The sequence below is a fragment of the Dermacentor silvarum genome, chromosome 8 (genome assembly GCF_013339745.2).
Source record: "Dermacentor silvarum isolate Dsil-2018 chromosome 8, BIME_Dsil_1.4, whole genome shotgun sequence".
NCBI lineage: Eukaryota > Metazoa > Arthropoda > Arachnida > Ixodida > Ixodidae > Dermacentor > Dermacentor silvarum.
The window spans coordinates 32,427,054-32,442,164 of NC_051161.1; the positions used below are offsets into that span (position 1 = coordinate 32,427,054).

Here is a 15,111-nt window from a genome sequence, read left to right on the forward strand (position 1 = left end):
TGGCGCCACCTTAGCGAAGCCACAACGTATAGCGGGGAGCGAAGAACGTTTGTTGGCAGCAAAGGCACATCCGTTGCATTCCTTGTGGTGCATCGGTCTCAGTGTCCCCCTCCTATCCCTTTGTTTACTCTTCTGCATCGCCATTTATTTATTTATTTATTTATTTATTTATTTATTTATTTATTTATTTATTTATTTATTTATTTATTTATTTATTTATTTATTTATTTATTTATTTATTTATCTATCATCCACAGCGCTTGTCGAAAGAGCGAAAAGAAGACAGCACAATTGTATGAGCTGTTGCTGCTAATGGGAAGTGAAGTTTTCCTTTTTTTTTTCTTTTTTTCTTAGGACTTGCAATATATTTGAATACGCGCTTCTCAATGTGGGAGCAGCTGTATTGATTGTTACTATCTCGTGTTTCTTTGAATATATGTTTTCATACACACTGCATGTGTTGATACCATTTATATCACTTGCATCGCTGTACCACACAGTATGATCTATGCCTTCCTTGATTTCTCTCTCTCACCTTTTTTTAAATTCTTTTTTGCCGCGCTGAGTGTTGTGTCAACTGGAGGGAAAGGTTCTGACACTTTGCCAGGCACTTGTCTGCATTTACATCAGTTCCCTTAACAAGTACACATTTGTTGTCAAAATAAACTTGTACTTGTAAAAAATAATACAAAAATAAAATAAAAAACATTATCATCAACAGCAGCCTATTTTATGACTACTACACGCTGAACGCCTGCGATCTTCAACTGCCCTTATCCTGCGTCAGATGATTTTATCCTATGCCTGAAAATGTCCTATACTCATCATACGACCTATACCTCTCTGCATAATGCCTCGGCTACAAATTAACATTTGCAAAATATGGTTAAATTTGGACAATGATTCGATGTTATAGCTTACTATTGCTGATAAAAACGTTCTTACGTTTTTATTATTATTTTTATTTATGTTTTTAGCTGTCTTCACCTTTCTTTAGCGTTGTCAGCCTGCGATGACGATCAAGAGGCCTGATCGCGATTCACGGATCGCGATTTTCTAGATACGGATCCAGCAAGAAACACTCGATCCGAATCAGGCTCAATCCGGATCGGCCCCGATCGCGATCAGAAGTGTATACGTATATATGACACCGGTATCAATATCAACTAACTTCTCAGCAGTCTTAAATATCCGAAATACGCGACGCACGACGCCACGCTCGACGATATCGCAGCCAAGCCACAGAACAAGCCAAGGCTGCGGCGGAGCCACACACGCACGCAGTCGCCGTCTGCATGCAGGAAGGCGTCTGCATTCTCAGCCTGGCCCGTCTCGCCGTCTCATGAAAGCGCACCCGTCGTCGCCAATTGCGTGTTTAGCTTTTGCGTCTCCGTCGCTCGCTGAGCTGGGGACATCGCGACGTGAGCTGCCGGCAAGCGAGCCAGCAAGCGACGACGCGGAGCTCGACAAATATAAAGAAAGAAAAACGGAAGAGAAAAAAAAAAAGAAAGAGAGAGAGAGAGAGAGAAAAGAGCACCGAGAGCGATACGGGTCGACACCTGCTGCTCGTCGAGCAGCGTGCTAGGAAGGCGCCACGCGCGCCGACGAAAGCCTCGGCTGCTTTCTCATGCGCGTGCGAAAACCATCGCCGCAATAAGTAAAACGATAAACGACAAGCGAAGAAGGAGAGCAAAAAGAGAAAACATCTGCGCGGAGGCAACATCCAACGGCGGCAATGACGAGGAGCGTGGCGTGAGCGATGCAGCTGCGTAGTCGTGTGTCGAAGCTGTGGGGTTTTGTTTTCGGGGCTGCTTCCTCGTTCTTGCAAGGGAGACACACGGTGGTGCGCGAAAAGTTCACGACGGCACTGTCGCTCATATAAGAGGCTCGCGGCTTGGAGATTACAGACGAGTCGGCCGCTGAGCGGAATAGCCGTGTCGTCTGGAAGGGCGCCGCGGGTTCGACATTATTTGGCGTCCGCGACTTCCTGCTTTGCGACATTTATTTCTGGGTATTGCGCGAATGCACCGTACGAATGGGGGACACTTAACGTTCAAGTAAACGTTATTTCGGCAGGATTACTTGCATGGAACGTCACTTGCAGACGCGTGATCTTGAGTCCAAGAAAAAGTTTCGCCCGAAAGGCGATGCATCGATTGCGATAGCAAATCAGTAGACGGCTATACGAAGAAATGATAGTAGTTTTATCGGCAGTATGAACTTGTAAACATTCGCTTACTAACTAAATTAACAAGCATGGTGTCAAGCGCGCACCAGAAAACATGAACACATCTCACCCGATGACCGCGGAAACTCGCTGTCAAAAGGCTGGGATGAGGAAGCACGCGGCAGCAGCATCGAGCGAGTTGACCTTCGTGCTGCCTCTCGCTTCAACGCCGAAGTAGAACCACCCCGCCCCCTCCCTCCCCACGGCTTGTTGTTCTTGCGCGCGACGGAAGACACAGCGCGCGTCCCCCCTGCTTTCCTCCCTTGCGCGCGCGAGATTTAACCACCATCGCCGGCTCACCCTCGCACGCTTTCACTCGCACATGCAGCATACGGCGCGCGGCGACGACGCTATCGCCCTTGGACTTTATACGGAACATCACGGCGACGGCAGAAATGCCCCTGGAGTGTCCATATAATTGATATCGCAATAATGATGAAACCTCGAAGGCTTATAGCTTTCGGAGATTCTACATATATGAATGACCAGCAAATCCACCTCGCTACCCTCGTGTGAAGAACGATTTGTTTAGGAGGCGCACTATATCCCCGTTGCACATTGCGTTTAGTCACGTGCATGCTTCTTTAGACGGTCATACTTGCCGGTCATGCACGAGAGGATGTTCATAATCGGATACCATGTCACTGCTTATGTGCGGAGAGGACTTAGCGAAATACTCCCGAAGCCTCGAGAATACGTGTGTCTGTTCTATGTAGACGTTTTAGATACATGATCAACGACTCCTTTCGCTATGCTTAATGCTGTCTGCGATACAATAATAGGAGTAACGAAGAATAGCATAACAAGGCTTGCTGCTAGAAGCATAACAGTTAGGTTTAAGCCCTGCATACTGCCGACTAACGACAGCTTGCTGGAGGGCATATCGAGGATAGCATATACGTTTAATGCACCCAGGAGAGAATAGCTGTGCTACAGACGTCACGTCAGATTGCCACGAGTGTGGAATGCGCTGCGCAGTCTACAACAAAAATTGAATCATCGTTATATTATCGTTTCAAAACAAAAGTAAATACGCAAGCTTAAAGCGGTACAAATTTAAACGCTGCTTACTCGGCGTCGTCTGCTACCGGTCGTCACCATGGAGACAGCTTCAGCCACAGAGTATGAAGCGGCATAAATAAAATGACAGTGCCTACTTCGTGAACACATTAAAATGATAGGTTTCGAAGCAGAAAGAAAAAAAAAAAAGATAGAAAGGTGCTAGCAGGTCTTGAGAATCTTTTTCTCGGAGCACAACATCTGCTCCCGGAATGAACAGTTGTGCAAATGGAAAATTCCAGCCGTTTCCATAAAGACCAAGAGATCATAAAACAATCTTTACTCGTTCCTTGTCACTGAGCAGATAGAACGTTTCTATAGCATCGGTGAAGCATTATAAACGAGTTTTAGGTTTCTAATATATCACAGAATGATGTTTTACTTGTTTACTTAAATGGCAGACGGTGTCCTTTCGTGATATCATAACAACACTTGGCAAGTATCGTGTTCAATGTAACGCGCTCACGAGAACTCCCGCTTGGTGCAAAATTGGATTGTAGCTGCTACTGGACTGTATAGGTGCTCGAACGAAGAAAACTACAGCGAGCTGTCCGCAATTGCAGCGCCGTGTGAACGAATCAACGGCGAGAATCCGAGAAATTTTTTTTTTAGAAACGACCGATGCCCACGTGAAGCTGCACGAAAGACAGACAGAGATAAGTTTCGCGAACCCGTGACACAGGATACGAACCATGCGACACAACGAGAGACGCGAAAAAAAAAAAAAAAAAAAAACGCCTGCCATTGATTTAGGTATTCATCACAATCATTGTGCTATCGGCTCCTGCCACGTTTACGTAAAGTACGCGCCGCCGTCTTAGCAAGCTCCAACCTCAAGGTGAAACATCTGCGCCGGTGCTTCGAGTCGCCAGCTGGCAAACCAGCCGTGTCTTCCCTGTGCACGCTCATAAAGCAAAGTCGCGCATCCATGCGGATATATATCTTCGGCTCCGGGCAGCTGACGTCAGCGTCGCCGTCACCGCTGGCGTTCCAGGAGAAAGGAATTTCGAACGGGGGAACACCTCTCGGGCGCCCGTGACGGTTGCGGCAGAGTCGGCTAGTCCTATCCGCGAGCACTTACGTATACGCCTTGCCGCCTTGCCCGTGTGCTACAAAAGCGGCGCGCGAGAAAGCGCGCCGCCCTTACGACGCTCTTGAAAAAAAAAAAATAATAATAAAAAATTCATGGCGACAGAAGAAGAGAAGCGACTCAAGCCGACGCAAAGCAAGGCACAAGAAGCCGCGTTTCAAGGCCAAGAGCACCAGACCGGCCGCCACGGTTGCAGGAGGAAAGCGACCAACAGCAGCAGCAATAGCAGCAGCAGCCAACGACGACGACCACCAAGACGCACACGGGAGGAGAACTCGTTTCTGGACGGAGGCCCGTTCCGCTGGCGTGTTTTTCTTTCATCTACTTCCAACGCCACCAGCTTCACGCCACAGCTATAACACTTCTTCTTCTTCTTCTTACATTTTTTTTTTTCTGAGCTCTTGCGCCTCTCCCGTACGTGGTTTCTCGCTTTCTCTTTCTTTTGAGGCTCGAAGGTTGCGCCTACGCGAAGCCCAGACTGGAAAAGGTAGAGGGCTTCGGTAGTTTGGTTAGAGTCAGACGCGAAAACCCTATACCTCACAACCGTTCTGTTTGTTTATTTTGCTGCCGGCTATACGTATACCTACACTTTTGAGGCCAGCAGGCGGAAAGCAGCGACGATCCCGAAGGATAGGGTTGAACGCCGCGTTAGAGACTCTTTCGTAACTGGAATTAAAGTTTATTATTTTCGGTCTGTGTTGTAGAAAGGAGTAGTAATCTTCCAGCGGTCTGAAACAGTCGCATTCAACGCTATACGCTACGGATCTCTATATCGTGTGCCATCTTCCACGTAGATAACGGTGGCATCTTGTCACGCTAGAATCTACGGTGTAACTGCGGTGTCTAGCAACAATGCTCCTTTGCTGTGCATGAGACGGCGTTTGCTCGAATCCTGCCCTGAGCTGCCCGTGCGCCGATGCCCTCACCCATCCTATTGTTCTTTATTATTAGGATTAATCCCCGGGGTTTCTCGCGCGTCAGTCCAGGTATTGTGGTAGCAGGAAAACTCGGGTCAAGTTAGAGGACGTTCGTACTAGACAAAATTTAATTTCGAGCTACAAAGAATTGATTCAACATTAGCGTAACAAAAAAGGCTATAATGAATGTATACGACCTAATAAGAATTGTACAATATTAACAACCGCGTTGAGAGCTACGCTCAATTTGGTGACGTGGAAAGAACCAATATACCAACTATCATTGCGTCATTTTCTTATCGTTGTTTCAGGCCACGGATTCAAGTCGATTCTCGCTGTCAGCGCAACGCCGAATTCATCTCCGCAGCATGTTCTCACTCGCCCTGCTCGAGATTTTCAGTTTTTTTTTTTTTTTTGTAATAAGCATTTCGTCGTTGTTGCTTTCAGCGTAGATTTGTTGAGAGCTTACTTCTGTGACAAATCGAGCAATGGAACCCGCAAATCTTTTCCAAAGACGTGTCGCAAGCTCCGAAAGACTCTCTTCGGGGCCCACGAGAGGATGTTGATTCTGTTTCTCACGAAGACGGACACAAGCTCGCGTGTTTAAAGAAGGAGGGGAAAAAAAAAAGAAAGAAAGCTAGAAAGTTTATTTATTTAATTTTTTTTTTTGAGAAAGAGTGACAGTTTTCCGAATCGTATCACGCTGACCTTGACCGATGACCCTAAACCACAGTTTCGCAACGAAGGAGCAGTCTGAGTGTGACAGCTCAATTTTTGCGCCTCGTAGTGCGGACATGCTGCGCAAAACACGCCCAGAGGCTTTGCCGCGTGGCTTCCTTATTGAATCGCGAAGCCAGAAAGGGACGGAGCAGTTTTCACAATCTTGAGGGACGTTCATCTTCAGCAGCCTTTCCAACTTTCCGTCGAGTTTACCCTATTTGTTATCGTACGCGTTCTCGAAGAAGAAAAAATGGGCAGGCGACAGGAAAAACAGAGCGCAACAGACAGGGTGGCCCCAGGCAAAAAAAAAAAAAAAAAAAAAAAATGTGACACACGTCTGCAAGGATGAGCGAGGGGGCTATGCTTAAAAAAAAAAAACAAAAAAAACATTGAAAATCAGGGATGACACCTTGTTTTTAATATCTGCCACGCTGCATTATAGAAGTTCTTGTGGGCCCCACCCATAAGACTCTATGACGCATTCCCTTTTTCCTTTTGAATAAAGTCTTTCACTCATTCGTTCTTGTGGCGACGCCCCCCCCCCCCCCCCCCCTTGGCGTCCTCAAGTCTCGTCTATCTCCTATACTCTACTTCGCATCTATCTTTATTATTATTACTTATAATGTTATTATATTACTTTTTTTCGTTTCGTCAGTATACCGATCCAGTCTATCGTGTTTTACTTACCATGTGACTTCCACGTTACATTAACACAGTGACTCCAAGCTGTATAGATGCGACGGGTTACCCTGAACACTGAAACTGTTAAAGCAAAGTGTTAATTTCCATGCTTTAATGCTGCCGTACGGCTGACAGGAGTTTGGTCAAGAAGCGAGAGAGCAGCAATTTCTCTTGTCACGTGTTTTGGCTGAATGTTGTACGCATAAGGCGAGAGTAAACATTGATTGATTTAACTAAACCATTGCCCTTTTTTCGTCCACTGTTGACCAATCAGGGCATTCAAGTGCGACTCATGGTCTAAACTCGTGATTGAACGCTGCAGATTCAAGATTCATTCTTTACTACTTTCCTTGGCACCAGGTGAGCGTGAGGAGCCATCAGACTGTTTCATTCCTAGCTGCTTTTTTTTTTTTTTTTTTCACCTCCGTTCGTATCTGAAAAGCGCAACCCGTCCTAGATGAACTGTAAGGCGGTCAATGTGCTTTCGTCGATGTTCGTCGAGTTATGAGCGCGTTCATCGCTGTTGTGTTTAAAATTGAGAGGGAAATATATATAATGTGTATATATACATATATTGAAAGTATAGCTGCTTCTCGGATGAATTCGCACTGAAGCAACGAACCACTGCTTTACACAAACAAGCTACATAGTTACAGCGGGTGTGCGTCGAGATCTCATCCGTCAAAACCCACCCGTAGCGTGGGCTCATTTTTGTTTCGTAAACGAATAAGCAAACTGCGTCAGTTCTAAATAAAAAAAGTATATATATATATATATATATATATATATATATATATATTTCGCGAGCACACACGCTTATACAAAAATGTCACAGTTCCGCCCTAAGGGCGAAGCAATGAATGCGATAGCAACACAGCAATGTCATACGAAGTAAGTTGAGCGGCTTTGGTAGCAATATGAATTGTAGTAAACATGAGCTGATTAAGTAAGCAGGTGTGCTGCGGCGTAAGTAGACCGACATGAAGAGAGACTCGATGACCAAGAGAAGGCGCGTGTGAAACGGTGGTGTTGATGAGAAGCGCTTCCCGTGGGCAGCGCGTGCGAAGGGACACACCTGTAGTGCTGCACTGCCGATCCGGACAGCATTGCATGTGTAGCGTGCGTTGGAAAATGTGGCCCGACTATTACTAACTGAATGAACAAGCGTGGTGTGAGCGCGCACAAACAAACATGAATAGATCACACTGAATGACTGCAGACAACGACTGTCAAAACGCTGGCAGCGAGCGCATACGCCGCAGCGGGCGAAGGTACGTGCGGTCTATCGCTTCAACGGAAACTGAGCGGCGAATGCACGGCGCATAAAGGTCAGAGCCGTGTGGAGATAAGAGACGGTGCGGGCGAGCGACGAGCGCGGTTGTTGGCAGAGTAGAAGTGCGCCCCCCCCCCCCCCCCCGCGTTCCCTCCGGCGCTGGCTTCCCGCTTCCTTGCTTGCGCGTGGGTGATTGAGTGCGTTCGCTCTCCGTGATAGCGCGCGTCCCCGCATGCTTCCGCTCGGGCATACGGCGCGCGGCGAAGATTTTATCTATAGGGAACCTCACGGCGATGGCGACGGCAGAAATCCGGTTGAAGTGTCCATATAATTGCTATCGCAATAATAAAACGATCCTAGCACATGCACTTGGGAGACGACTGGAGATAGAGAGAGAGAGAGAGAGAAAGAGAGAGAAAGAAAGATAGAAAGAGACAGAGAGAGAGTATGCATAGAAAGGCAGGGAGGTTAACCAGAGGTGGTTCCGGTTGGCTAACCTGCACGGGGGGAAGGGGCAGGGGGATAAAAAGAGGAAAAGAACGGAGAGAGGGAGAGATGAGCACAAAGCACGTACACTACAGATCTGTAGGGGGCGGCGCTCTTAAAGTCTATCATGAAGGCCCGTAGACCGCAGCAACCTTCATATGTAGTTCGAATAAAATCGTCTGCGCAGAGTTTCGTAAGGAAGGAGCAGTCTGACGGTGACAGCTCAATTCTTGCGCGCGATGTGGTGTGCAAAATGCTCAGGAGACTTTGCCTGCCTCGTGGCTCCTGTATTGAATCGCCAAGGCTACTGGAAATGTTAGCCTTCGGCTAAAGACGTAACTTGCAGCTTGCGAATGTAGCCGTTTGTGCTCCTTTTTGCTAAGCGGCTGTTTATTCTCATACCGCACACACAAAAACGTAGTCGCCTGTTGTCATCGAACTAAAAGGGCTTAAGAGTCTCTCCCCGGCTGGCTGTTCATGAAATTGGAAACAGCCTCTCCAAATTTGAAACAGTGTTTTCTTGCGCACCGCAGAACAGCGCTGAAGCTCTATTCTGTTGCCGCAACTACGTTATATTTTTCAGCCCAGATTTTTAGGCAAATTTCAGTAGCTATAGTAAGTTTATAGTGGCTGCCTTATGCAGACAAATTACAAGCGCTAGTTCAAGGCTTGCAATATACGTTCGTGTTCTTAAATTTGCGTGGATATTAAAGGAACGATATGGGTGGTTAAAATAATGATGACATCCGTCATGGTCCTTGCGTTGCACTACGACGTTATAGACGCACAAACTATCACAACCACACCTTTATTTTATTCTTTCTGTATGATCTTGATTCCATTTACGACATACGAAGGAGGCAAAAATATGTCTAGTTTGTGTGAACGAAATACCGATTAAATTAAATAAAATTGCACTTGACGCGGAAAGGCAGTGCATCATCATCATCATCATCATCATCATCATCATCATCATCATCATCATCATCATCATCCGGTTTCCTACGGACCACAACACCCTTCACTTAGGTATAGTATATGTATAATTTTTAGCAATAGGAGGTGCCCTCCTGGATAAGCTGGCATAGTTATAAAACCCCGCGTACCCTGCAACCGCATAACGTGTCAGCAAAGAATGAATAAGACAACGCAAACAACAAGTCAGATCTCTTAACTTATGGAGGAAAAGAAAACAATTACAAGAGTCCATATGTGGGTCACAATTGCGGGTGCCCAGTTCACGGAATGGTTTCAAATTGTTTTTCCCGTGACAAACAATTTACGCTGCCATTCACTTTCACTCAGGGTCACTTATCCCAGCAGACGATGCGGCAATACGTGGAAAGTGAAAGTAACGCGAATCGTATGAAACAAAAACGCTGGGAGTCGCTTTTATTTTGCTTTAAGTTATTATACTGTCACCGTCTGCCAGGTGTGCGACGAGCACATTGGAAAAATCCCGGCAAGGTCCCGCGGATTAATCGGGTGAACGACAGCACAGGCGACACATGTTCCGAGCGCGCAAAACAGAAAGAAGCAGCGGCGCCAGAAACAAAATGAACCGACCTCCTGGAGTGGAGTATCCTCTGAACGTTTCAGTTTCAACAAAGACGTGCAGTATTGTCTAAGCCAGAGCCAAAGCCCTAGCCAAAGCCGGTCGCACGTGGGATCGGGCCTATATTCATCGTGCAGTTCAAAATGCGAGACTTCCTTCAATGCCACCTTAATTCCACCGCCGCTGCGAGCATTTTTTTTTTTGCAAGGTCCGATGCATTGCAGGAAGGAGTGGGATTTTGCTACAGCATTAAAAAGTTAAAAAGAGCAGCGGTCTTACAAGCAAGCAAGCAAGCAAGCAAGCAAGCAAGCAAGCAAGCAAGCAAGCAAGCAAGCAAGCAAGCAAGCAAGCAAGCAAGCAAGCAAGCAAACAAAGCAAACAAGCAAACAAGCAAACAAGCAAGACAACCGACAGACAGACAGACAGACGACAGACAGACAGGACAGACAGACAGACAGACAGACAGACAGACAGACAGACAGACAGACAGACAGACAGACAGACAGACAGACAGACAGACCAGACAGACAGACAGACAGACAGACAGACAGACAGACAGACGACAGACAGACAGACAGACAGACAAAAAAAAAAAAAACAAAGACAGACAGACATCCAGACAGACAGACAGACAACAGACAGACAGACAGACAGACAGAAGACAGACAGACAGACAGAACAGACGACAGACAAGACAGACAACAGACAGAACAGACAGACCAGACAGACAGAACAGACAGACAGACAGACAGACGACGAACCGACATACAGACAGACAGACAGACAGACATACAGACGACATACAGACAACAGACAGACAGCCAGAACAGACAGACAGACAGACGACATCGACAGACATACGACAGACCAGATCAGACATACAGACAGACAGACAGACAGACAGACAAACAGACAGACAGCAACAGACATACATACAGACAGACAGCAGACAGCGACAGACAACAGACAGACAGACATTCAGAACAGACAGCAGACAGACAGACAGACAACAGACAGACAAGACAGACAACAGACGACATACAACAGCAGACAGACAGACATACAGACAGACACATCAGACACGACAGACAGACAGAAGACAGACAGACAGACAGACAGACAGACAGACAGACAGACAGACAGACAGACAGACAGACAGACAGACAGACAGACAGACAGACAGACAGACAGACAGACAGACAGACAGACAGACAGACAGACAGACAGACAGACAGACAGACAGACAGACAGACAACAGACAGACAGACAGACAGACAGACAGACAGACAGACAGACAGACAGACAGACAGACAGACAGACAGACAGACAGACAGACAGACAGACAGACAGACAGACAGACAGACAGACACAGACAGACAGACAGACAGACAGACAGACAGACACGCAAAACAAACAAAACAAAACAAACACAAGCAGCAATAGTGTTACTCAGTGTGATTAGTAACAGCGGTCTTGCATGAGCTATTTTCAGTCGATGATCAAGGCGACAGAGGCGGAAAGATGATTCCAATCAACGCTCGTCTTTGTAAAAAAAAATAAAAAAAAACAAATAAAAAGGAGATTTAAAGGGTGCTTGCGTGTGTGCGAGTGAGCCTCTACTGATTAGTCAGAGGCTCTTGGTGATTAGGGCATAACGAATAATCTTTACTTAGGCGCAATATAGAGAGCGCAGATGAAGCGAAGGAGACACCAGAGCTCGGGAGACACACATAAGCTCTATGATTGAGTATAAGCACCAAACATACACTACTGCTGTCTGGTGTGGAGTACAACGCCTGCTACCAACATAACCGATTGTTCCTGCTGCAAAAAAAAGGTAATTCGTACTATTTTCAATGCTCCAGCAGATGTTCATACTGCACCTCTCTTCAAACAACTTAAATTACTCACGCTGCACTCTGTTGGACTTTAGACTGTCGTTAGCCTATCGAAAAGACGTGAAACAAAATCAGTCATACATTACGTCTTTAACGCAGTTAATTAGAAATAGAACAGAATACAGCACACGGTCACCTGAACACTGGCATGTACCACGTCCTCGCACTAATTATGCTTTTCAAATGTTACATCATCGCTTACCACGCTTGTTAAACACACACATGCGCAATAACATTGATGTCATTTCTTGTCCTGTTTCGCGTTTGTAGAGTTTTTCAGTGACATTTGATCATGCTCAATTTTTTTTCACCGTTTTGTTTGCTCATGTATAGAACTCCTATTTTCTGTTTGTAGTGTTTTTCTTATATAGGTTTTTTTTATGGCACAAGTTTAAGCCAACATTTTCATTGTATTCAAATGTATTTTTGTTGTCAGTCCTGAATTAGCGCCTGTGCCTGCCGCTGCTGCCCTCAGACTGGGTTTTAAGGCCCGTCAAGTTGCTGTGCGCAACTTTTTCCTTAAATCCCCCATAAATTGTACATTTATGGAAATAAAGGCAAATTCAATTCAAAATTCAATTCAATTCAATTCAATTCAATTCAAAAAATCAACTTCAGTGAGTAGTCTATTATGTAAGCAGAGGGAGCGTTAGGTTGCAACGGCTATGAGCGCCACAAGAGACGATCGAAGGATCAGGACGAATACACGTAACAGAGCCGGTCGTACACTAGAAATAAACTTGACTATATGCGTAGTGACTTGACCTTGTCGCTGTGACATATTAAATAACATTCAAGCAGTGTCTATATATAGAGGACACTAACGAAGCAGGTGAAAGCACACAAACGTTTATGTGTGCCCATTTGCCTTCGTCTATCTTCAACATGTGTTCAATACCTCTTTAAAAGGGCTTCAATATGTTTAACGTGTCTAGATGGTCGCTGCGAGTTTAAATGTACCATGAATGAGAAAGTAGCCACGTAGGCTTAAATTTGAAATGATAAATTATATTAAAAATACAATTTGGGCGCGATTTTGCGTCTAATCTTGCACGTCGGACGTTCACTTTCGTGACACTGACGTTGGCAGTGCGGCCACCAATTACTTTAGATAAAATGGGCGGCATCTGCAGTTATTATCCGATAGTTATTTTTGATTCATTTAGCAGCGAAACTCTGTTTCAGCGTTGATCAGCCTATATAAGCGCTATAGAAGGATGGGGATTTAAGCAGTGTCAGAGAATGAGTAGCTCATAAAGTGCGTAAGCTCTATCTACCGTGCACAAGCTCTGTCAATTCACTATGTCGCCGAGTTTGACAACTCAGTGGCTTTCATTGGATGACATCTCCGATTGGCTCAGAAAAGAAAAAAAAATGGAGGAATTTAACAGTACAGTAGGGTCGCACAAACGGAGCATTTAGTGGAACGTAGAATAAAATATGCATGTATTCAGCAAATTCATATAATCCTGTGAATTTCTATCTTGGGAGATGGCTCCAATCAGTGCTCATCTATCTTGCGTCCGATATATTTCGAACTCAACCATAGTCTGCAGCCGACTTAGAGAACTATATGAATTTGATAATACAGTCTTGGAGGGGCGAAGTCAGTACGCCGATCGTCAGAGCACCCTGACAGATAGCTGAAGCAGCTCCTACAGCTGCGGGGCGTTGATGAAATTATAATAACATACCAGTCGGGTTTTTGACCTCTCAAAGATTCATAGTACGTCATACGAAGGGCGCCGTACAGTGGATAGCTTCGGATTAAGCCAAAAAATACGCAAGAACGAAAGACGCGTGCCGACGACATCTTAACGTCCGCGCACTATATAGCTTCTCGTGACGTAACGGGTATTCCACGGCGTTTGCTGGGAAATAATGGTGTTGTTTCAGATAAGCAAGATTTACGCTGCATTATAAAGAAAAATACCCAAACGGTTCAGTCCCGCCCCTCCCATAGAAACGACCCGAACACGTGAACGTCCTGCTAATTCGTGAACGTCCTGCTAACGCACCGGTGCTGTAGTTTGGGTGCGAAATTCAAAAATAGAAAATCCGCCAAATAAATGCACCAGGGTCTTGAAATTTTTGTTATTCTATACTTGCCCGGTGTTGCATTTAATAGCGTCCCTTTAAACGGGCCACAAGCCGCTAGCTTGGCGGAAGGCAAACCGTCATTCTTGCGTGCCAGCACGGAGTGAACTTTTAATTTATTTATTATTTATTTATTATTTATTTATTTATTTATTTATTTATTTATTATTTATTATTTATTTATTTATTTACATATACTGCCGTCTCACCACGAGACGTTTATAGCAAGAGTGGGTACATACATACAGAAAAAAAAAAAAAAAAAACATTGAAAATCACTTGTTTACAAGAAATGTTTCGTTGCAAAACAAAACGAGGGTAACCACCAAGGCTCATATCGTTCCTCGGTGACCAGGTTCCTGATGTGGCGACTCGTCTTTTCAAGCTCGCTGTCCTCCTGACACGTGACCTGCGGGATCAGTACTACGTAGGGCCCACTAGGTCACGCGTCCAGGAAGGCGTGGGGAGCGAGGTGAGGCAAAAGGAGGAAACGAGTGTTCATTTGGGAATCTCTAGAAGCGGTATTAGCCATAGGTGCTTGGTCATGTAACCTTGGTTGCTGCGAATTAGCTTTCTGGCCTCAATTAAGTGGAGAGTGGATCCACGCAGGATGAGGTAGTGCCATTCATGGAAATGGGTGGAAAGCACAGCCCACGCGTGGACCGAATCAGCTGTGGCACATTGTCTCTCATCTTTTTCACTCAGTGCGCCAAGAACATCACACTACCCTGGACGCAGTGAGCGCAAAAGAAACATACAATGAGTGTGTTGACAGCGTGTCCTGAGGAATTCACGAAATACAGCTTTCGCCAGAATGGCAGAGCAGCGAGCTTTCACACCAAAGGCTGATTGCGTAGTATATGCTATATATTCCGTGAAATTGTCACTGAAAAACCCCCCCCCCCCCGGCCAAAAAAAAAGAATAGAAATAAAGAACACTTTTTTCCCTCTCCCTCCTTTATTTTGATATATGATTCGAAGGTATCTAAAAAAAGGACTCACTATCTAGTACGTATTCTCTTACAAAATCCACTGGCCCCTCCCCCCATGTGTAGGTGCTGGTCATTTGTTGAACATTTTTTTCTCATCTTTTAATATTTTACAGCCA

At 45.5% G+C, this 15,111-nt stretch overlaps 1 protein-coding gene across 5 annotated transcripts in view; it reads right to left on the reverse strand.

Annotated features, from left to right (window-relative positions):
• LOC119460977 (serrate RNA effector molecule homolog) overlaps positions 1-15,111 on the reverse strand; it is a 110,990-nt gene that overhangs the window by 78,457 nt on the left and 17,422 nt on the right. The window contains exon 1 of one of the 5 annotated variants that reach the window (XM_037722140.2): positions 3,299-3,398. The exons of the other annotated variants lie outside the window; for them this stretch is intronic. Coding sequence (XP_037578068.2) covers positions 3,299-3,397 — 99 coding nt within the window. The 5' untranslated portion in view covers position 3,398. Of the gene's footprint in view, positions 1-3,298; positions 3,399-15,111 lie in introns of those variants that run through there. 5 annotated transcript variants of the gene reach the window in all.